The 25736-nt window shown below is 31.7% G+C and overlaps 1 protein-coding gene across 1 annotated transcript in view; it reads right to left on the bottom strand.

Moving 5' to 3' along the window:
- The window catches only part of LOC129988983 (dynein axonemal heavy chain 7-like), a 197138-nt gene that overhangs the window by 110534 nt on the left and 60868 nt on the right, over window positions 1-25736 (bottom strand). The window contains exons 26-30 of the mRNA XM_056097281.1: window positions 24924-25033; window positions 21921-22104; window positions 18919-19059; window positions 16309-16392; window positions 15708-15893 (exon numbers count right to left, since the gene is read on the bottom strand). Coding sequence (XP_055953256.1) covers window positions 15708-15893; window positions 16309-16392; window positions 18919-19059; window positions 21921-22104; window positions 24924-25033 — 705 coding nt within the window. The remainder of the gene's footprint in view (window positions 1-15707; window positions 15894-16308; window positions 16393-18918; window positions 19060-21920; window positions 22105-24923; window positions 25034-25736) is intronic.

The raw sequence follows: 25736 nt of genomic DNA, 5'->3' as shown, positions 1-25736 counted from the left end.
CAATATAGAAATATTTTGATATTAAATTCTATTTCTGACGTATATGATTTGGAATTATTCAATTTATCTCTAGGAATAATGAAGAAAAATGGCTAAAATAAATTAAAATATATATACCTATATATAAATATTTATCGGCTTCGAGCCTCGAACTGAAGACCTGCAAAAATATGCACTACACTCTGCCGATCCAGCCACCAAGCCTCGTATCCTGAGAGCTTCTGAAGAGTCTAAGAATCTCATTACGACTGTCCAATAAAATTTTAAATACGGTGTCAATCTGGTCTAAAAGCACAATGCTAACAATACGAATGAATTCTGCGCATGTGCGTGAACTTGACTCCTAAAAGTTCGAATAAATACAGAAATATTTTGATATTAAATTCTATTTTTTACGTAGGTGATTTTGAATTATTAAATTCATCTCTAGGAATGATGGAGAAAACTAGCAAAAATAAATTTAAAAAAAAAGAAGAATATATAAAATTAATTGTCGGCTTCGACCCCGAACTGAAGACCTAGACTAAGCGCTACACTCTACCACTCCAGCCACCAAGCCTCATAACCCGATAGCTTCTGAAGGGTCTAAGAGTCTCATTACGATTGTGCAATAAAATTTTAAATACGGTGTCAATCTGGTCTAAAAGCACAATGCTAAGAATACGAATGAATTTTGCGCATGTGAGTGAACTTGCCGCCTAAAATTTCGATTAAATATAAAAATATTTTGATATTAAATTCTATTTTTGACGTATATCATTTGGAATTATTCAATTTATCTCTAGGAATAATGGAGAAAAATGGCTAAAATAAATTAAAATTTATGTATATATAAAAATATTTGTCGGCTTCGAACTGAAGAACTGCAAAACTAAGCGGAACACTCTGCCGATCCAGCCACCAAGTCTCGTAACCTGAGAGCTTCTGAAGGGTCTAAGAAACTCATTAGGACTGTCCAATAAAATTTTAAATACGGTGTCAATCTGGTCTAAAAGCACAATGCTAAGAATACGAATGAATTTTGCGCATGTGAGTGAACTTGCCTCCTAAAATTTCGAATCAATATAGGAATATTTTGATATTAAATTCTATTTTTGACGTATATGATTTGGAATTATTCAATTTATCTCTAGGAATGATGGAAAAAAATGGCTTAAATAAATTAAAATGTATGTATATATAAAAATATTTGCCGGCTTCGAGCCTCGAACTGAAGACCTGCAAAACTAAGCGCTACACTATACCGATCCAGCCACCTAGCCTCGTAACCCGGCAGCTTCTGAAGTGTCTAAGAGTCTCATTACGACTGACCATTAAAATTTAAAATACGGTGTCAATCTGGTCTAAAAGCACAATGCTAAGAATACGAAGGAATTCTGCGCATGCGCATGAACTTGACTGCTAAAAGTTCGAATAAATACAGAAATATTTTGATATTAAATTCTATTTTTTACGTAGATGATTTGGAATTATTCAATTTATCTCTAGGAAGGATTTAGAAAACTGGCTAAAATAAATTTTAAAAAAAAGAGAAATAAATAAAATTATTTGTCGGCTTCGAGCCTCGATCTGAAGACCTGCAAAACTCAGCGCTACACTCTGCAGATTCAGCCACCATGTTTCGTAACCCGAGAGCTTTTGAAAGGTCTAAGAGTCTAATTACGAATGTCCAATAAAATTTTAAATACGGTGTCAATCTTGTCTAAAAGCAAAATGCTAAGAATACGAATGAATTCTGCGCATGTGCGTGAACTTGACTCGTAAAATTTCGATTAAATATAAAAATATTTTGATATTAAATTCTATTTTTGACGTATATCATTTGGAATTATTCAATTTATCTCTAGGAATAATGGAGAAAAATGGCTAAAATCAATTAAAATATATGTATATATAAAAATATTTGTCGACTTCGAACTGAAGACCTGCAAAACTGAACGGAACACTCTGCCGATCCAGCCACCAAGCCTCATAACCCGATAGCTTCTGAAGGGTCTAAGAGTCTCATTACGACTGTGCAATAAAATTTTAAATACGGTGTCAATCTGGTCTAAAAGCACAATGCTAAGAATACGAATGAATTCTGCGCATGTGCGTGAACTTGACTGCTAAAAGTTCGAATAAATACAGAAATATTTTGATATTAAATTCTATTTTTCACGTAGATGATTTGGAATTATTCAATTTATCTCTAGGAAGGATTTAGAAAACTGGCTAAAATAAATTAAAAAAAAAAAAGAGAAATAAATAAAATTATTTGTCGGCTTCGAGCCTCGATCTGAAGACCTGCAAAACTCAGCGCTACACTCTGCCGATTCAGCCACCATGTTTCGTAACCCGAGAGCTTTTGAAAGGTCTAAGAGTCTAATTACGAATGTCCAATAAAATTTTAAATACGGTGTCAATCTTGTCTAAAAGCAAAATGCTAAGAATACGAATGAATTCTGCGCATGTGCGTGAAATTGACTCGTAAAATTTCGATTAAATATAAAAATATTTTGATATTAAATTCTATTTTTGACGTATATCATTTGGAATTATTCAATTTATCTCTAGGAATAATGGAGAAAAATGGCTAAAATAAATTAAAATTTATGTATATATAAAAATATTTGTCGGCTTCGAACTGAAGAACTGCAAAACTAAGCGGAACACTCTGCCGATCCAGCCACCAAGCCTCGTAACCTGAGAGCTTCTGAAGGGTCTAAGAAACTCATTACGACTGTCCAATAAAATTTTAAATACGGTGTCAATCTGGTCTAAAATCACAATGCTAAGAATACGAATGAATTTTGCGCATGTGAGTGAACTTGCCTCCTAAAATTTCGAATCAATATAGAAATATTTTGATATTAAATTATATTTTTGACGTATATGATTTGGAATTATTCAATTTATCTCTAGGAATGATGGAGAAAAATGGCTAAAATAAATTAAAATATATATACCTATATATAAATATTTATCGGCTTCGAGCCTCGAACTGAAGACCTGCAAAACTAAGCGCTACACTCTACCGATACAGCCACCAAGCCTCGTAACCCGAGAGCTTCTGAAGTGTCTAAGAGTCTCATTACGACTGTCCAATAAAATTTTAAATACGGGGTCAATCTGGTCTAAAAGCACAATGCTAAGAATACGAATGAATTCTGCGCATGTGCGTGAACTTGACTCGTAAAATTTCGAATAAATACAGAAATATTTTGATATTAAATTCTATTTTTTACGTAGATGATTTGGAATTATTCATTTCATCTCTAGGAATGATGGAGAAAACTAGATAAAATAAATTTAAAAAAAAGAAAAATATATAAAATTATTTGTCGATTTCGAGCCTCGATCTGAATACCTGTAAAACTCAGCGCTACACTCTGCCGATTCAGCCACCAAGTCTCGTAACCCGAGAGCTTTTGAAGGGTCTAAGAGTCTCATTACGACTGTGCAATAAAATTTTAAATAAGGTGTCAATCTGGTCTAAAAACACAAAGCTGAGAATACGACTGAATTCTGCGCATGTCCGTCAACTTGACTCGTAAAATTTCGAATAAATACAGAAATATTTTGATATTAAATTCTATTTCTGACGTATATGATTTGGAATTATTCAATTTATCTCTAGGAATAATGGAGAAAAATGGCTAAAATAAATTAAAATATATATACCTATATATAAATAATTATCGGCTTCGAGCCTCGAACTGAAGACCTGCAAAAATATGCACTAAACTCTGCCGATCCAGCTACCAAGCCTCGTAACCTGCGAGCATCTGAAGGGTCTAAGAGTCTCATTACGACTGTCCAATAAAATTTTAAATACGGTGTCAATCTGGTCTACAAGCACAATGCTAACAATACGAATGAATTCTGCGCATGTGCGTGAACTTGACTCGTAAAATTTCGATTACATATAAAAATATTTTGATATTAAATTCTATTTTTGACGTATATGATTTGGAATTATTCAATTTATCTCTAGTAATGATGGAGAAAAATGGCTTAAATAAATTAAAATATATGTATATATAAAAATATTTGCCGGCTTCGAGCCTCGAACTGAAGACCTGCAAAACTAAGCGCTACACTATACCGATCCAGCCACCAAGTCTCATAACCCGGCAGCTTCTGAAGTGTCTAAGAGTCTCATTACGACTGACCATTAAAATTTTAAATACGGTGTCAATCTGGTCTAAAAGCACAATGCTAAGAATACGAAGGAATTCTGCGCATGTGCGTGAACTTGACTGCTAAAATTTCGAATAAATACAGAAATATTTTGATATTAAATTCTATTTCTGACGTATATGATTTGGAATTATTCAATTTATCTCTAGGAATAATGGAGAAAAATGGCTAAAATAAATTAAAATATATATACCTATATATAAATATTTATCGGCATCGAGCCTCGAACTGAAGACCTGCAAAAATATGCACTACACTCTGCCGATCCAGCCACCAAGCCTCGTATCCTGAGAGCTTCTGAAGAGTCTAAGAATCTCATTACGACTGTCCAATAAAATTTTAAATACGGTGTCAATCTGGTCTAAAAGCACAATGCTAACAATACGAATGAATTCTGCGCATGTGCGTGAACTTGACTCGTAAAATTTCGATTAAATATAAAAATATTTTGATATTAAATTCTATTTTTGACGTATATCATTTGGAATTATTCAATTTATCTCTAGGAATAATGGAGAAAAATGGCTTAAATAAATTAAAATATATGTATATATAAAAATATTTGCCGGCTTCGAGCCTCGAACTGAAGACCTGCAAAACTAAGCGCTACACTATACCGATCCAGCCACCTAGCCTCGTAACCCGGCAGGTTCTGAAGTGTCTAAGAGTCTCATTACGACTGACCATTAAAATTTAAAATACGGTGTCAATCTGGTCTAAAAGCACAATGCTAAGAATACGAAGGAATTCTGCGCATGTGCATGAACTTGACTGCTAAAAGTTCGAATAAATACAGAATTATTTTGATATTAAATTCTATTTTTTACGTAGATGATTTGGAATTATTCAATTTATCTCTAGGAAGGATTTAGAAAACTGGCTAAAATAAATTTTAAAAAAAAGAGAAATAAATAAAATTATTTGTCGGCTTCGAGCCTCGATCTGAAGACCTGCAAAACTCAGCGCTACACTCTGCCGATTCAGCCACCATGTTTCGTAACCCGAGAGCTTTTGAAAGGTCTAAGAGTCTAATTACGAATGTCCAATAAAATTTTAAATACGGTGTCAATCTTGTCTGAAAGCAAAATGCTAAGAATACGAATGAATTCTGCGCATGTGCGTAAACTTGACTCGTAAAATTTCGATTAAATATAAAAATATTTTGATATTAAATTCTATTTTTGACGTATATCATTTGGAATTATTCAATTTATCTCTAGGAATAATGGAGAAAAATGGCTAAAATCAATTAAAATATATGTATATATAAAAATATTTGTCGACTTCGAACTGAAGACCTGCAAAACTAAACGGAACACTCTGCCGATCCAGCTACCAAGCCTCGTAACCTGAGAGCTTTTGAAGGGTCTAAGAGTCTCATTACGACTGTCCAATAAAATTTTAAATACGGTGTCAATCTGGTCTAAAAGCACAATGCTAACAATACGAATGAATTCTGCGCATGTGCGTGAACTTGACTCCTAAAAGTTCGAATAAATACAGAATTATTTTGATATTAAATTCTATTTTTTACGTAGATGATTTGGAATTATTCAATTTATCTCTAGGAAGGATTTAGAAAACTGGCTAAAATAAATTTTAAAAAAAAGAGAAATAAATAAAATTATTTGTCGGCTTCGAGCCTCGATCTGAAGACCTGCAAAACTCAGCGCTACACTCTGCCGATTCAGCCACCATGTTTCGTAACCCGAGAGCTTTTGAAAGGTCTAAGAGTCTAATTACGAATGTCCAATAAAATTTTAAATACGGTGTCAATCTTGTCTGAAAGCAAAATGCTAAGAATACGAATGAATTCTGCGCATGTGCGTAAACTTGACTCGTAAAATTTCGATTAAATATAAAAATATTTTGATATTAAATTCTATTTTTGACGTATATCATTTGGAATTATTCAATTTATCTCTAGGAATAATGGAGAAAAATGGCTAAAATCAATTAAAATATATGTATATATAAAAATATTTGTCGACTTCGAACTGAAGACCTGCAAAACTAAACGGAACACTCTGCCGATCCAGCTACCAAGCCTCGTAACCTGAGAGCTTTTGAAGGGTCTAAGAGTCTCATTACGACTGTCCAATAAAATTTTAAATACGGTGTCAATCTGGTCTAAAAGCACAATGCTAACAATACGAATGAATTCTGCGCATGTGCGTGAACTTGACTCCTAAAAGTTCGAATAAATACAGAAATATTTTGATATTAAATTCTATTTTTTACGTAGGTGATTTTGAATTATTAAATTCATCTCTAGGAATGATGGAGAAAACTAGCAAAAATAAATTTTTAAAAAAAGAAGAATATATAAAATTAATTGTCGGCTTCGACCCCTAACTGAAGACCTGCAAAACTAAGCGCTACGCTCTACCACTCCAGCCACCAAGCCTCATAACCCGATAGCTTCTGAAGGGTCTAAGAATCTCATTACGACTGTGCAATAAAATTTTAAATACGGTGTCAATCTGGTCTAAAAGCACAATGCTAAGAATACGAATGAATTCTGCGCATGTGCGTGAATTTGACTCGTAAAATTTCGAATAAATATAGAAAACATTTTGATATTAAATTCTATTTTTGACGTATATGATTTGGAATTATTCAATTTATCTCTAGGAATGATGGAGATAAATGGCTAAAATAAATTAAAATATATATACATATATATAAATATTTGTCGGCTTCGAGCCTCGCACTGAAGACCTGCAAAACAAAGCGCTACACTCTACCGATACAGCCACCAAGCCTCGTAACCCGAGAGCTTCTGAAGTGTCTAAGAGTCTCATTACGACTGTCCAATAAAATTTTAAATACGGTGTCAATCTGGTCTAAAAGCACAATGCTAACAATACGAATGAATTCTGCGCATGTGCGTGAACTTGACACCTAAAATTTCGAATAAATACAGAAATATTTTGATATTAAATTCTATTTCTGACGTATATGATTTTGAATTATTCAATTTATCTCTAGGAATGATGGAGAAAAAGGGCTAAAATAAATTAAAATATATATACCTATATATAAATATTTATCGGCTTCGAGCCTCGAACTGAAGACCTGCGAAAATATGCACTACACTCTGCCGATCCAGCCACCAAGCCTCGTAACCTGCGAGCTTCTGAAGGGTCTAAGAGTCTCATTACGACTGTCCAATAAAATTTTAAATACGGTGTCAATCTGGTCTAAAAGCACAATGCTAACAATACGAATGAATTCTGCGCATGTGCGTGAACTTGATTCGTAAAATTTTGATTAAATATAAAAATATTTTGATATTAAATTCTATTTTTGACGTATATCATTTGGAATTATTCAATTTATCTCTAGGAATAATGGAGAAAAATGGCTAAAATAAATTAAAATTTATGTATATATAAAAATATTTGTCGGCTTTGAACTGAAGAACTGCAAAACTAAGCGGAACACTCTGCCGATCCAGCCACCAAGCCTCGTAACCTGAGAGCTTCTGAAGGGTCTAAGAAACTCATTACGACTGTCCAATAAAATTTTAAATACGGTGCCAATCTGGTCTAAAAGCACAATGCTAAGAATACGAATGAATTTTGCGCATGTGAGTGAACTTGCCTCCTAAAATTTCGAATCAAAATAGAAATATTTTGATATTAAATTCTATTTTTGACGTATATGATTTGGAATTATTCAATTTATCTCTAGTAATGATGGAGAAAAATGGCTTATATAAATTAAAATATATGTATATATAAAAATATTTGCCGGCTTCGAGCCTCGAACTGAAGACCTGCAAAACTAAGCGCTACACTCTACCGATCCAGCCACCAAGCCTCGTAACCCTGCAGCTTCTGAAGTGTCTAAGAGTCTCATTACGACTCACCATTAAAATTTTAAATACTGTGTCAATCTGGTCTAAAAGCACAACGCTAAGAATACGAAGGAATTCTGCGCATGTGCGTGAACTTGACTCCTAAAATTTAGAATCAATATAGAAATATTTTGATATTAAATTCTATTTTTGACATATATGGTTTGGAATGATTCAATTTATCTCTAGGAATAATGGAGAAAAATGGCTAAAATAAATTTAAAAAAGAAAGAAGAATATATAAAATTAATTGTCGGCTTCGAGCTTCGAACTGAAGACCTGCAAAACTAAGCGCTACACTACCACTCCAGCCACCAAGCCTCATAACCCGATATTTTCTGAAGGGTCTAAGAGTCTCATTACGACTGTCAAATAAAATTTTAAATACGGGGTCAATCTGGTCCAAAAGCGAAATGCTAAGAATACGAATGAATTCTGCACATGTGCTTGAACTTGACACGTAAAATTTCGAATAAATATAGAAATATTTTGATATTAAATTCTATTTTTGACGTATATGGTTTGGAATTATTCAATTTATCTCTAGGAATAATGGAGAAAAATGGCTAAAATAAATTTAAAAAAGAAAGAAGAATATATAAAATTAATTGTCGGCTTCGAGCTTCGAACTGAAGACCTGCAAAACTAAGCGCTACACTCTACCACTCCAGCCACCAAGCCTCATTACCCGGTAGCTTCTGAAGGGTCTAAGAGTCTCATTACGACTGTGCAGTAAAATTTTAAATAAGGTGTCAATCTGGTCTAAAAGCACAATGCTAAGAATACGAATGAATTCTGCGCATGTGCTTGAACTTGACTCGTAAAATTTCGAATAAATATAGAAAACATTTTGATATTAAATTCTATTTTTGACGTATATGATTTGGGATTATTCAATTTATCTCTAGTAATGATGGAGAAAACTGGCTAATATATATATATATATATATATATATATATATATATATATATATATATATATATATATATATATATATATATATATATATATATATATATATATATATATATATATATATATATATATATATATATATATATATATATATATATATATATATATATATAAAAATATTAAAAAAGAATCCGGATTCTTTTTTAATATTTTTTTGGTTTAATTTTTGTTTTTCCTATTAACTTGATTCTAATACTTTTGTATATATATATATATATATATATATATATATATATATATATATATATATATATTTGTCGGCTTCGAACCTCGAACTGAAAACCTGCAAAACTAAGCACTACGCTCTACCGATCAAGCCACCAAGTCTCGTAACCCGAGAGCTTCTGAAGTGTCTAAGAGTCTCATTACGACTGTCAAATAAAATTTTAAATACGGGGTCAATCTGGTCCAAAAGCGAAATGCTAAGAATACGAATGAATTCTGCACATGTGCTTGAACTTGACACGTAAAATTTCGAATAAATATAGAAATATTTTGATTTTAAATTCTATTTTTGACGTATATGATTTGGAATAATTCAATTTATCTCTAGGAATGATGGAGAAAAATGGCTAAAATAAATTTTAAAAAAAAGAAAAATAAATAAAATTATTTGTCGGCTTTGAGCCTCGAACTGAAGACCTGCAAAACCAAGCGGAACACTCAGCCGATCCAGCCACCAAGCCTCGTAACCCGAGAGCTTCTGAAGTGTCTAAGAGTCTCATTACGACTGTCAAATAAAATTTTAAATACGGGGTCAATCTGGTCCAAAAGCGAAATGCTAAGAATACGAATGAATTCTGCACATGTGCTTGAACTTGACACGTAAAATTTCGAATAAATATAGAAATATTTTGATATTAAATTCTATTTTTGACTTATATGATTTGGAATTATTCAATTTATCTCTAGGAATGATGGAGAAAACTGGCTAAAATAAATTAAAATTTATGTATATATAAAAATATTTGTCGGCTTTGAACTGAAGAACTGCAAAACTAAGCGGAACACTCTGCCGATCCAGCCACCAAGCCTCGTAACCTGAGAGCTTCTGAAGGGTCTAAGAAACTCATTACGACTGTCCAATAAAATTTTAAATACGGTGCCAATCTGGTCTAAAAGCACAATGCTAAGAATACGAATGAATTTTGCGCATGTGAGTGAACTTGCCTCCTAAAATTTCGAATCAAAATAGAAATATTTTGATATTAAATTCTATTTTTGACGTATATGATTTGGAATTATTCAATTTATCTCTAGTAATGATGGAGAAAAATGGCTTATATAAATTAAAATATATGTATATATAAAAATATTTGCCGGCTTCGAGCCTCGAACTGAAGACCTGCAAAACTAAGCGCTACACTCTACCGATCCAGCCACCAAGCCTCGTAACCCTGCAGCTTCTGAAGTGTCTAAGAGTCTCATTACGACTCACCATTAAAATTTTAAATACTGTGTCAATCTGGTCTAAAAGCACAACGCTAAGAATACGAAGGAATTCTGCGCATGTGCGTGAACTTGACTCCTAAAATTTAGAATCAATATAGAAATATTTTGATATTAAATTCTATTTTTGACATATATGGTTTGGAATGATTCAATTTATCTCTAGGAATAATGGAGAAAAATGGCTAAAATAAATTTAAAAAAGAAAGAAGAATATATAAAATTAATTGTCGGCTTCGAGCTTCGAACTGAAGACCTGCAAAACTAAGCGCTACACTACCACTCCAGCCACCAAGCCTCATAACCCGATATTTTCTGAAGGGTCTAAGAGTCTCATTACGACTGTCAAATAAAATTTTAAATACGGGGTCAATCTGGTCCAAAAGCGAAATGCTAAGAATACGAATGAATTCTGCACATGTGCTTGAACTTGACACGTAAAATTTCGAATAAATATAGAAATATTTTGATATTAAATTCTATTTTTGACGTATATGGTTTGGAATTATTCAATTTATCTCTAGGAATAATGGAGAAAAATGGCTAAAATAAATTTAAAAAAGAAAGAAGAATATATAAAATTAATTGTCGGCTTCGAGCTTCGAACTGAAGACCTGCAAAACTAAGCGCTACACTCTACCACTCCAGCCACCAAGCCTCATTACCCGGTAGCTTCTGAAGGGTCTAAGAGTCTCATTACGACTGTGCAGTAAAATTTTAAATAAGGTGTCAATCTGGTCTAAAAGCACAATGCTAAGAATACGAATGAATTCTGCGCATGTGCTTGAACTTGACTCGTAAAATTTCGAATAAATATAGAAAACATTTTGATATTAAATTCTATTTTTGACGTATATGATTTGGGATTATTCAATTTATCTCTAGTAATGATGGAGAAAACTGGCTAATATATATATATATATATATATATATATATATATATATATATATATATATATATATATATATATATATATATATATATATATATATATATATATATATATATAAAAATATTAAAAAAGAATCCGGATTCTTTTTTAATATTTTTTTGGTTTAATTTTTGTTTTTCCTATTAACTTGATTCTAATACTTTTGTATATATATATATATATATATATATATATATATATATATATATATATATATATATGTCGGCTTCGAACCTCGAACTGAAAACCTGCAAAACTAAGCACTACGCTCTACCGATCAAGCCACCAAGTCTCGTAACCCGAGAGCTTCTGAAGTGTCTAAGAGTCTCATTACGACTGTCAAATAAAATTTTAAATACGGGGTCAATCTGGTCCAAAAGCGAAATGCTAAGAATACGAATGAATTCTGCACATGTGCTTGAACTTGACACGTAAAATTTCGAATAAATATAGAAATATTTTGATTTTAAATTCTATTTTTGACGTATATGATTTGGAATAATTCAATTTATCTCTAGGAATGATGGAGAAAAATGGCTAAAATAAATTTAAAAAAAAAGAAAAATAAATAAAATTATTTGTCGGCTTTGAGCCTCGAACTGAAGACCTGCAAAACCAAGCGGAACACTCAGCCGATCCAGCCACCAAGCCTCGTAACCCGAGAGCTTCTGAAGTGTCTAAGAGTCTCATTACGACTGTCAAATAAAATTTTAAATACGGGGTCAATCTGGTCCAAAAGCGAAATGCTAAGAATACGAATGAATTCTGCACATGTGCTTGAACTTGACACGTAAAATTTCGAATAAATATAGAAATATTTTGATATTAAATTCTATTTTTGACTTATATGATTTGGAATTATTCAATTTATCTCTAGGAATGATGGAGAAAACTGGCTAAAATAAATTAAAATATATATATATATAAAAATATTTGTCGGATTCGATCCTCAAACTGGACACCTACAAAACTAATCGGAACACTCTGCCGATCCTGCCACCTAGCCTCAAAACCTGAGATTTTCTGAAGTGTCTAAGAATCTCATTACGACTTTCCAGTAAAACTTTAAAAACGGTGTCAATCTTGTCTAAAAACCCAATGCTAAGAAAACGAATGAATTCTGCGCATGTGCGTGAACTTCACTCGTAAAATTTCGAATAAATATAGAAATATTTTGATATTAAATTCTATTTTTGACGTATACGATTTGGAATTATTCAATTTATCTCCAGGAATGATGGAGAAAACTGGCTAAAATAAATTAAAATATATGTATATATAAAAATATTTGTAGGCTTTGAGCCTCGATCTGAAGACCTGCAAAACTGATCGATACGCTCTACCTATCCAGCCACCTAGCCTCGTGACCTGAGAGCTTCTGAAGGGTCTAAGAGTCTCATTACGACTGTCCAGTAAAATTTTAAATACGGTGTCAATCTGGTCTAAAAGCACAATGCTAAGAATACGAATGAATTCAGAGCTTAAAAAAAATGGAATGAAAAAGAAAAACCTAAAAACAAACAAAAAAATAATACAAATATTTATTTATAATTTTCAATAACAGATTTATTTCCGAAATGAATGTAGTATTTTTAAATTATTAATAATAAATATTAATAATTTATTTTAATCAGAGAACTATATATTCATCCGTTATATATATAATATGCGAGTAAAATGCTTACAACTAAAAATTAGAAAAAAACTTAATTAAAATTCACCGAATGTCAGTATTAAGAATGTATTATATTTGTAATGTAATTTGATGAATGATAATTCCTTTTAAATAATTTATTAAACAAATTTTTCTATTACTAATAAAAATTTATAAAATCCTATTGAGTAATTTTTTTTAAATTTATTTTTAAACAAATTCTTTTTTCTGTAAACATTGCAAATTAAAAGTCAAGTCCTTAGTTCTCAGAGCGAAAACCAACTTCTTAGTCGAAAAACCACATGGCAATTGCCCTGTGTCGACAGATTTATTACTTGATCGATCAGTGAGTACTATTCATAATCCCCGGTGTTTAGGGGGTGGTGATGGTCGAGACGCGGGAAAGTTTACCCCTTGTTGTGAATGGTCAGGGGAAAGCAAAAACATACCAGGCCGGTTTACGAACGTTCTGCCAATTTCTTATCTATATATATACTCTGTTTCACCCTAACCTGGCAGTAGTGTATATTCTAGGCATGCCGAATTGCAGTCGTTGTCAGTGGAACTGGGTTACTTTAAAGAACAAAGTTAATAGAAATGCAGATCGCTGGCGAAACTTTATCTCGCAAATTTTTCGCCAAATAGTAAATATATATTTACTTTATTCTATTATTACTTTATAGGAGAATTAATTGTTTCCTTATTTTTTTCAATATTAGTGATACATTATTTTAATAAATCATTAAAGTTATTTCATATCGTTTCTCAAAAGAAAACACTAAATCTTTCAATATTCTGTAAAGCGTAGTTCAGCTAATGTTTTTCGAAAAGATATCTGTATCGTCGTTCACATCTTTTAAAACTTTATCTAATGTTGGGATCTCATTTCTACGAAAAAATGCATGGGTTTTTCGTTAAATACAGGATAAAGAAAATTTTACAAGACCTGAATGTTTGCCTACTCAGCCTGGGCGCTTCTTTCCAGGAGTACTTAAAGGACTGGATCCTTTATTTCTTTTTTTCAAAAGGAAAACTGTTCATTGTGAAACACCTGTAAGATGCGAAACTTTATCGACGATTTGATTGATAGAATCTTGAGGGTTTTCTCGAAGTCGAGAATAAACATTATGTTTCTGCATGCTGCACGTTTTGTTGATTTCACTCGTCTTGAAGGTGTGCACAGCGTAGTCGGTGATAACACTTTCCCTTTTTTAGACATTTTAGAAGTGAATAGAAATGACGAATCGAATAAATATTCAACAACCAAAACTAATAACTACTAATGTGATTAATAGTATCAAAAATATCAGCTAGTAAAAAAGCGTGAATAAAAAAATACGAAAGATGATAATGGTTGCGAACTGAATGAAGCTGAGTTGGCGGAGACGTAAAAGAAAAGCGCGCCAAATATTTGACCTTGAAGACCGGTTCTAGCCAAAGTGGAATTCATTATGTCAATCTTTTAGTTTTATTCGTTCGCTTTATTTACAAAATACTTAACAGATAAGCACTTCTAATTTGAGAATAATTTTAAATACATACTGATAAAAAGGATTTCTGCGCATTTTAACTATTTTAAAGTCGGAATTAATGGGGAACTTTTTCCCAATGCGGGGCGTCACATTTTCTACCTTTTACAATACTGCCAAGTTATTTATTTTGACTGAGGCCATTTTAAGAACATTCTTAAGCTAGACAGTCGGCTCTGGATGGGTTAAATTCAAATTTTCAACCGTTTTTCTTTTCTTTTGCTTAGAAAAAGAAAGGTGACGTGAACGTTGACTAATAAAAATGCTTCCATGTAACAATATAGTCTTTTTCCAATTCAGAGTCCTTAAGATTATTTGACAAATTATAAGATTCTGGACTTCTTGATGCTCTTCAGATATTAAAATATGTGACAAATCAAGTGGTGAAGATAGATTCTCAAGAATTTGGGCAATGTTCACTAAAAATATCATCATCATTGTTATGATTCAAGAAAATGACACTTTTTCCAAATGCAAGTCGGATCTATGCCAATAATTGCTTCAAAGGGAATCTTTAAACTCTTAGATTTTAGTAGATAAAGTAGTATTTTGAAATCTTTGACCTCGCGTAACATTTCAGAATTTATTTGCACCGAAATGGGAAGTGAAGTTTGGTTTTTCATTTTTAAAATTAAAGTATAGATGTTAATTAAATTAAGAAATAAATTTGCCAACGGATTGATTGAATATCGGTCTTTACTTTCGCATTCACGCACAAACGTCGTAATTCAAAAATGCAATGTTGAATAAATTTTTCAGAGTGATTTTTAGACTAAAATTGCTGATATATGAGAGATTTTGATTTCTATCGGTCGATAAGAAAGGTTTCCAAGATGCATATTCTTTCTTTGCTCTATTACGAAGCACGAAACCTTGGTGTGCGGATAACTCTAAAGCTAAAAATTTGAGCACTCGTGGCCTTTATGACATTTCCCAAGCCATTGCTATGCATTTTATGCAGCGGAGGAAGGTATAATACCTTTATTAGAATAAGAAGGAATTTTTGTCCAGAAAACTCCTGCTGTCTTTACTTTTTTTTATTGCAATGAAAATTGTGAGTGAAATGTGGAATGTGTCAAACGTCAATGAAATGGCATTTCGATTTTAAAAAGGGAGTCCGTACTTTGCAATTCTTCCTCACGAATGTGGTGGCGGAGGGGATGATCCATTGGCAGAGGGCGTAGATGCACGTCTGATTTTCACCGGCCCACTGCTCGGGGAGTAGCTTCAGCCATGACTGCACCTTTGGCTCCCAACCCAGAGCCGTTGCCTCCATGTAGATCATGCCGCAGCGACTCACGGTGGCAGGCTAGTGAAGATGAAAACATTCTTGTTACAATTATCTCCTATTTCTTAGTCTTTTATTTGCATTCATTATTGCAAATACATAGCAGGCCAAAAAAATTTTTAACTTATCATCAGGGATAGCATTGGGTGTATGGAATCAATATTAAATTAAATGAAAATTAAATTCTAGGAATAACAGAACAAGTAAAGGTACAAAATTTCAAGCCTCCACAAAACTGAATACATTATTGCCATTCAAGTTGGCTAAAAACGTGTAAAATGAAAGCAGCATTACGGACCCTATGCCACACAAGAAGATATAGCAATCATGCCACACAAGAAGATATAGCAGCAATGTAGTTGGCCATTTTGTGCCGACAGGGGAGGCCCCATCTTCTGAATGAAACAGACAGATCTTATTATCAACCCCAACTTACCGACGCTTGCGAGAGGTCCATCACCTCGAAGATGAGACTCATGGAGTTGGACATCTGGATGATTTCGCCGCTCATCAGACAGAGCTGCAGAGAGAAAAGAAGTCATTTAACACTGGATGCAAAGAAAGGAGAGGAGGTTCGTAATTGAAAACAGGCAGAATTTTCTGCCTTGGAGTTCTACATACAACATAACATTTTTACATATGTGGATATGTCGCGTTTCATGTTGAGTTTTGGAGTATTGTAAACAGAATCGAGTATGGACTCGAACATTTTTTCATCTGGCCGATAAGAAAGAATCATGCCAACACATTTTATTTATATAGCTTTTCAGCTATAGCATTCAGAATGTAAATGGAATTTTCTAAAAGATTAGGTTTAAAATCTGATATGGATCTATAATTTTGACGTTAAAACTGTAGGTCAAGTTTCTGTTAGGTGTTCTCTTAATATAAAATTTTATTATTATTTATTAATAGATAAATCCTTACATATTTAACATCTGCTTAAAACAGGAAATAATTAAAGTATTGTTTCATTCCATATAAAAATCAGGCGGGTAATATTTTTATTATTACAAAATACCCCTCTGAAACTTAATAAATATTCTATCCTATTACCAATCACTTTCGTCTGAAAATAAAATCCTCCCCTTTTAATAAAAAATAAAAATTTCATTGGCTTAAAATGTCTCTGTGGTATTCGCATCTCACCAATCAGCGATTTTTTTTTAAGTTAAACAACTTATTTTATTCGCTATAAAAATTAAGAGATATGATAATTTCTTAATTCGGGATCAACTAAAAAACCGAATAATGAATGATTTTAAAAGTAATAGAATGCTTCAATTTTTTAAAAATAAACAAAAAATATATATATTGAAAAATCATACTCATATTAAGGATAAATCCAAAATGTGCTGCTTATTCTTACCGAAATGACTGAAATAAAAAAGCAAGAAAAGTCTTTTTTTTTTTTTTTTTTTTTTGCAATTAGCTAATTGATATTCACTGAATACACAGTCCGCGGTTGGTTGGCTCTTTGGGGCGGAGTATCCAACACAAAATTAATTATATTTATCTCAAGAACTACGACGAATTCCGGAAAGAAATTTGATACACGAACACAAATTATTAAAAAATCTCGTTTTACATCATGGAAAAATTTCTAAATATTAGTTAATTAACTCGGTTTATCTATTTGTCTATCTCAACAAACCTGTCCCTTTCAGCCACTTCCATTGACTCCAATTTTGTGAAGATGCGACAGTCAATAACAGAATTTCAGAGGTGACCCATTTTTTATGATTGCACACAACAGAGCATATATCAAATAATCATTAAAATAACACGGCCGGGCAATTTAATGGAAACAGGGTCATGAAGTTATATCTAAATGATTTTGTAATCGTAATAAAATACAAAAGCACACGCAAATTAAAAGAACCATTACATAATGCTTTTAAGTGAAAAATACTGATATACAAAATAGCAACAAATTAATACTTCAGAAATTTTATTTTCAACAATTCATACGTTTTTCAATATTTTATCAATTCTCTACAATAATTCACTGTGGATAAGAATGGGCCCTATTTTGTCTCAGCAACCAATTTTTCAGACACGCTCGCGCTGCACGGCAAACCCGGCGTTTACCGTAGTGTATTCGTGACGTCAGTTTTGGAAAACGCGAAAATAAACATATTCTTAATAGTTATGTGTGCGGGATGCCTTTTACTGCTAAATCGATATAATTTTGTATGAGATTTTCATTCTCTTTTTCGAAATAGGAAAGCTAACTCTACCCTAATCTTGACACTCGAATTGATTTTACTATACCGAAACACCATTACCACCATTCTCAATTTCATACCAGCACAGCACTATCTCGGGTGCCGTGTGACATCGATTATAACTTGCAGAGACAAATTTCAATTAGGTTGTTACCACTTATTTGAGATCATAAAAATTGTCATCAGATATGGCGGGACCAGCTTCATAGCCAACAAAATTCATTATAGCAGATGATAATGTGTAATTTGCTTCGTTCGTGGAAGCCAGACAGTGACTACTTGATGAGGGGTTGACTATCCCTTTTCCCGCTTACAGGCGTCAGTTAAATAAGAACTTATCTAATCTAATCTAATCGATTAAGTAGAGAGGGAACATATTAAATTTCCGTAATTTTCCCAAGAAGGGACCGGGACAAATTCCAGATGGGCTTGAAATCCCATCAAATCAATATGGAAATTCAAACTTTGACTTAATTAAATATCCTTTTAGCCAAATACTATATATTAGCAGTGGCTTTAATTGCTAAATCATGAAATTCATTTCGGTCATTGCCTTGTAATGAAATATTTTCTCATATTTCAATATATCAAAGTGTTTTTTGAATGAAACCAATTTTCTAAAACATTATTTCAATCTTTTTAATTTCTTGCATTTTTATTTCAGTCATGACGAATGTTTACGATTTTCTGATTGAAATTACTAATCGGCAGCATAAATTATTAAGTGAAAAAATTGTATTTAACTAAACTAACCTGGGTGCGTGGATTTCCATCTCTTTGGAATCCTACTTTAGGAAAAATCATTTTTGTGTACTTACTTTCTTGTTGTCATCCAGAACAGTATTCATACTTTCGATCCAGAGGGTGTCGACTGGTCCATCGAAAACCACCCACTTTCTGTTGGGGTTCCTGGAGAAGGCGAACTCTCGAAAGATGATAGCCACAATTCCGTCAGTCCACTGAAATTGACGAGAAACAGCTTTTCATTGTATTCGAAAATGATATATGCGGTATAATCAAAGGAAATAGAAGCGTTGTCTTTTTAGTTCCTACTACTTCTCTTTTATTCAAAAAAAAAAATCTTGAATCTTGGAGCAGAGAAGCAAATTGAAGAAAAACAGAATAATTCATTCCTTGCTAGAGGATGGGGGTCAATCAGATTTACGCCACGTATCTGCTGGCGTTTCAGATTCTCTCTAATGAAATGGCTACGGTAAGAGAATGATAATTAAACATTAAAGAGCTAATTTTAACCAGTATTATCTGTTTAAATACTTTTAAATAGATATCACTGCTTTTTTTATGCACAAGATGTGCACTTTTTTCATTGACCAATAGCAAGAATATTTAGAGACAGACATATAGTTTCAGTAGGAAAATAGTAACATTATAACATAAAATACGATTCTTTACATAACAAGAAGAATTAAAGTTCATGTTGTATCAGCTAATAAATACATAACTGAAGAAAGTTACGAAAGCCAAGTTTCTCTGCTGTCTTGTGGTCCCGTTAGTTATACTAAAAAACTATTTTTGACGCATTTAATACTTTAAACAAAACCTTCTCCGAGAAAAACTGATCGATTTATGAAACTTTGAATTTCATTACCAATCAAATGCTGCCACGGGAAAGCAGAAACCTTGATTGGATCCTCCTTTTTTAGTAGATAATAAATAAATTGAATTTATAAATAAATTTAGATAATAATAAATAAAATTATGATTCTATTATTTATAAAATTAAAATTATATCATTCTTATGAAAATCGTATTTATGTATAAAGCAGAAATTATATACACTGAAATACATTATATATATATATATATATATATATATATATATATATATATATATATATATATATATATATATATATATATATATATATATATATATATATATATATATATATATATATATATATATATATATATTAAGAGTATTTTTTTTTTTGAAAATAGTCAATAAAATAATAAAATAACAAGGAATGTTCTAAAAAATATGCGTTAGAATGATTGTATTTAATGAATGCATGTATTAAAGTTCCAAAAACCAAAACATGTCGTACTGGTAGCTCCTTGCCAAAAGAGAGATCACTTTGCTTTGCCACGAAGCTAAGAAAGGCGAAACTCAATTTCTTTTTCTCCCCATCGATTAATTGGCACAGGATGAAACAATTAACTCCCAAAATTATCAAAACAAATTTAAAAACAAACCGAGAGGCAAGCTCTCGAAGTGGATAATATTGTTGAATTCAGGCCAGATGTGGCCAAGAACCTGTTAACTAGATTTCGATAAGAAGTCCGCAAATAATCCCAATATCTCCCCTTAATATTGCTATATTATTGTCTCTAAAAGAAATCCCAAAGAGGCCCACCACCGATTTCTTGTTGCACAAAATCCATCAACAACCCAACAGTTTCTACATATAGTAAGTCATACACTCTTTGAGGGCAATTACCTAGACTTCAGTGATAATTTTGGGTAGACATTTGAAATACTCCTTAAATATAACATTAATATCTTTTTCACTCATCTTAGAATCGCAACGAAAGAAAAAGAAATGTTTATTGCAAACTCTGTTTGGACTAAGATATTCGCTTATCCCGTTTTAATGTGGACGGGGGTGGGGGATGTCCAAATCACGTAGAATCTCTGGGAAAGTTACAGATAGTTTTTAGAATTTAGAGGTTCTTCGTTTTTATGCCGCAGAGATTCCTCAGATCATGAAATGCAGTTTAAGTAATCACTCTAAAAATGTGTTAAAACTTCTTTTTCTTAGATGTGTTTCCTGAATCGATTGTTTTTATGTATTAAGCGATCATCATTATAAAATCATTGTGCAAATGATAAACCCCCGAACTGAGCCTTTTTTCTTCAAAATTTTGAAATAAAGATGTAATGGCAAAAATTATTTGGGCACGAACTACAGAAATGCCAAACAATGTGGAATTCCTGAATGAAGCATTGGATGTTTATTTATTCATAGCATAAAATGAAGTCTTCTGAAAGCGCCTGTATGTTTGAAAGAGAAAAACTCGAGAAATACTTAACTGATATTAGAGATATTTGTGCCATTTTGTAGGGCATTTATTGGGGAAGGTTTTAGTATGCTGAAGTTATATCAAGATTAAAAAAGAAATTTTATAATTGCGATTTGAATTGTTCCCCTACGATTCACGCATGCGTAAAACAACAGTATCTGTCCTTTGCACTTATCCGCGTATGTGCAAAAACCTCAAACTGCATATGCGATGCATTTCTTTGTTTACGTCTGATTTTAAACAGCGATTCAAAACTGAGTATGCCCCAAAAAAAGGAAATCGAATCTTGGCCGGAGCATATTAAATGCCAAAACGCTTCGTTTGTTGCGCGATAATGAAAATGCAGAAAAAAGAAACTTCTGGTTAGCGAAAAAAAAAAGAGAGAGAGAGAGAGAGAGAATATTCACAGTTAGGTAAGTCTTCTGTTGAGCGAAGCAACCGTCTCTCTTTAAATCGGACTGCAACTGAATTACAGAGACAGAGTGAATAAGACTTAAGTTTAAATCTCATTTTTCCTCTTGAATGCTATGCCACTGGCAATGTTGTGCCGGTACTGCTGGTTAGCCGATAATTGTGACGCATCGCTGCACCAGCATGTGGTTGTCTAAATTGGAAGATATAAATTATATTTTTGGGAGAAAAAAATCTTATCCTTTCTGTGCAAATAGCACATTCTTTCGTTAACGAATTATCACCTACCACGTGCACACGCTAATTTGTACATGAAATCGCATCTCTCATCACACGCAATTAAAAGGAAAGAATAATGATTTACCTCGTGTGTTACTGGATCGAATTCCCCAAACAGCTGGCCCATGGTGATCGCTTTCGGATTGACCGTGCGGTGGGTGACCGCTTCTTCCTCCAGAAATCCTTTCTGCTTCAGCAAGCTAAGAGTGTCTGCCAAGACATGAAGCACACTCGTTTTCCCTGAATTGGGCGGCCCGACGAGCATGAAACTGGAACACATTTTTTTGAATAATGAAAAGAAGAAAATAATTTCTCTTATCAAAAGTAGAAATTTTGAAGCAAAATTGTAAAAGCGTGAGACGCTGATATAAACACTTCAAATAATTTGGAAATGGAATTGTATTATTGTAATGATGTAATTTAATTTTGAAACAGCGTTTGGGATTTTCAGTTTTATAACATTAAAGTTGTAATTTAATTTAATAATGGGGTGATTTATTTTACGTAAAATATTGATATCAAATTCTCACAATTTGAATATTCTCTTTTGATCTCTATGTTTTTGATAAAAAAATTACTTTGTACTTTTTGGAAAAATAACCAGTTTTTCATTCATTAATAATTAGTCCTTAGTATTAATTCGCTGCTAATTATAATAAAAATTATGGAAATTCAAAATCAATTATTTGATCAAATTCCCCACTGGGTGACACAAAAATAGTTAAATGTATCCATTTATTGATAATTGGATTCAGAAAATATACAAGTAAATCTTATATTACTGAAGTGTACTAAATAATGGTAATTTCATCATCATATTACGGAGCGACGAAAACATTACATATTTATTTTGAAACAAGATATTTGTTTTGAATTAAACTAGAGATGCATAGTCCACGATTTTTTAAATAACAAATAATTTTGCAACTGTTATTTTTAAATATTTGTTCCAAATATCTGTTATTTCAATCATATTATTAATTAGAAATTATTACTTAGTATTAAATGCAAAATTTATTAATTGTAATACTTTATTTACTAATTTAAGTAACGTGTGATTGAATTAATTTATCTATTTCAGCTTACTTCTTAAATTTGATTTTTTTTCAAAACTATTTATTTAATTTCTTTATTGGAGTAAACCATTTTCTGAAAAATTTGAATTAAATACATATGTCATTTCTTTAAAATTTTTACTTTAATTCTACATTCTACCAATAGATGGAGCCAGCAGTAAACAGAATTTATACAATCAAAGTCCAGTCACAAGCAATTAAAAATTATCTTTATGGAATCGTGCATCGTCAAATGCGAATATCGGGAAGTCAAGGTCACTCCCATGAAGTGGAGTAGCGACTTCACACTTTCCAGTGAAGTCACCGCTCCTAAAAATTTCAGTGATATGCAATTCAATGATACGATAATTCCAAGAATAATCGGTCCGTTCACTTTTCCACCCATTCACAGATTTCTACTTTTCTGTTTTGTTCGATAGCCTTCATTGAACAGATCGTATCGATTGTTACTTTCTATCGTGATCCAAGACTTGTAATCGAAATATCACCAGTAAGATCGTATCAAGGAATTGAATCACACTCACCCCTCTTTGAAAAGTATTGATCACTGGTATTTGTGACTTTTTGATATTGGTTACGTAATAACCGCTCGTAAAATATTCGTCATCCCTAAATTAAACTTCTTTTATCAAATGCTAGGTAAATAAAAACACTTAATAAAAGTATCTGTAATAGGAACAAAGTAAGTTTACAATTGATAGAAATAAGATCATATCATAATTTTCGATTCTTGTGCATCGTTTTTAAAATCGAAATAGATAAAATTAAAATTTATTTATTTCAAACCTTTATGACAGCAAGAAAATTAATCATTTATCTAATTGACACGATGTTCTGCATGTCTCTCGATCCAAAAAATAAAAAAGCGTTTTCCTCGTTACACTTTCTGATTACTGTTTTCAATTTCAGGGGCTAAAAGTTGTAACATGGGAATTCAGTAATGCTCAATGTGCTAAGCTTCACGATTTTTTTTCATTCAGACAAAGAAACGGAAGTTTGAGAGTTTCTTCTACGCACGAGGCCGGCCGTTAGTCATGTTATCTTTTCATACAAATAATTCCGACTGTCTTTGGGTGAGCAATTAGTTACTTGCTATATTTAGATATGAAAACCACTAAAATCTTTATTAACCACAGGAAAACATTAAATGCATTCACACATTCATCACATTATGTCACTAATCAGACAAAAAAAATACCTGTTTAAAATCATGCACATAAAGGAAAAAAAAATCTAAAATTTGCAAGTTTTTTTTTAAAAAAAACTAAATCTAAGAATGTGTAATGTTCAGAATGTTTTTGTATGAAATGTAATCAATGTAATGTTATATTTTATGTAAAAGCTGTGTAATACAGTTATAAGACATAAAGGAAGCCTAAAATTCCTTTCAAAAATATAATTCCAAAATAAAACTCCAACATATTGCAAATATTTTGAAACACTCACAAACTTTTAGTCAATGCTGTAACGATTACTAAAGTATAGACATTTCTGATAGTTTGTTATTGTTCCAGAGTATATAAAAAAGTCAAAGTTGAAAAAAAGCGAAAAAAATTTAACTTCGCAAAAATATTTAAAAAATAAATATTTTAAAAAAAATAAAGACTTTTTACATAATTTATCAAGTGATTAAAATATAATTATTTAAAACTGGGACAAACTCCGAAAATAATCAGATACTTTAGATCTAAAATAATTGCTGAAAAATGGAAATCATTTCTTTTTGTGTATTTTTAATGTTCAGCACATGCGCGAGCATTTTAGCATTAAACTGATTTATAAGTTCGTACAGGAGTCAGTTAGGAAAAGTTGAGACTGCATTTCAGCTGGAGTTAAATTCATTCTTTGCAAAAAAATCCAAGCGATGTTGACAAGTAAGACCTTTCTATTAGAACACAGATTTAAAATATGATCTGGAAAGTAATACTGAAATTGAAATTCTATCCAAAATATTTTAAACTTGATACACCAAATTTTCTTCAAATAAAAGCATAAAGAAAAATAATGCATACCCATGGCGCACAACCATCATCTCATAAGTTTGAATGACTTTGTTCACAAAGACATCAGGAGTCTGAAGATTTCTGCCCTCACAGATTTCTCTGGTAGCATCCAAAAACACCTGACAAAAACATATTAAGACATACATTAGCTATTTCATGTAATGTAAGGAATGTAATTTCAATTGTGTAATAAGCTTTAAGAATAATAAGCACAGAAATTAAAAAAGCTTTTTTAGTATTCTTTTATTAATTAGCAAAATAACAGAAAATTCTTTTATTAAAAAAAGAGTGTGAAACTAAAATCATAAAAGAGTATAAAACTAATAAGAAATATTTTCGAAAATCTAGAATTTTTTTTAATATTTGAATTGTTTAATGAATAAATTTGAATCCATTTTTTAAGTAGTGTTTCCAACAACACAGACAATATTTTTTGCGATTTTCTTCTAACGTCAATATTTTTCACAAAAAAAAAAAAAAAAAAAAATATTGTACTATTATTTTGCATTTTAATAAAAATCACAACATCACTAAAAGCATTCTATTAACAATTTATATAATTTTAATTTTTATAATTTTCTAGGCTTTCAGACATTTTATAATTAATTATTTCTACCAATAATAAAAGATGAATGTGTGCCTGTGTGTGTTTGTGCTCTACAGTCCAGACTTGCAGCTACCAAATTTGGAACATACATGCTTTGGAGAATTGGAAACATGCACCTCGAAGCTTTTTTTTTAAACTTTAGTTAAAGTTTTAATTAATTAAACATCAAGGAGAGTTCTGACATTTTAACATCATGCCCAAAAATGACTTAATTC

Source organism: Argiope bruennichi, chromosome 10, assembly GCF_947563725.1.
Source record: "Argiope bruennichi chromosome 10, qqArgBrue1.1, whole genome shotgun sequence".
NCBI classification, from domain to species: Eukaryota; Metazoa; Arthropoda; class Arachnida; order Araneae; family Araneidae; genus Argiope; species Argiope bruennichi.
Note: the sequence above shows the minus strand (reverse complement) of the source record. Positions and strands in the feature narration are given on the sequence as shown.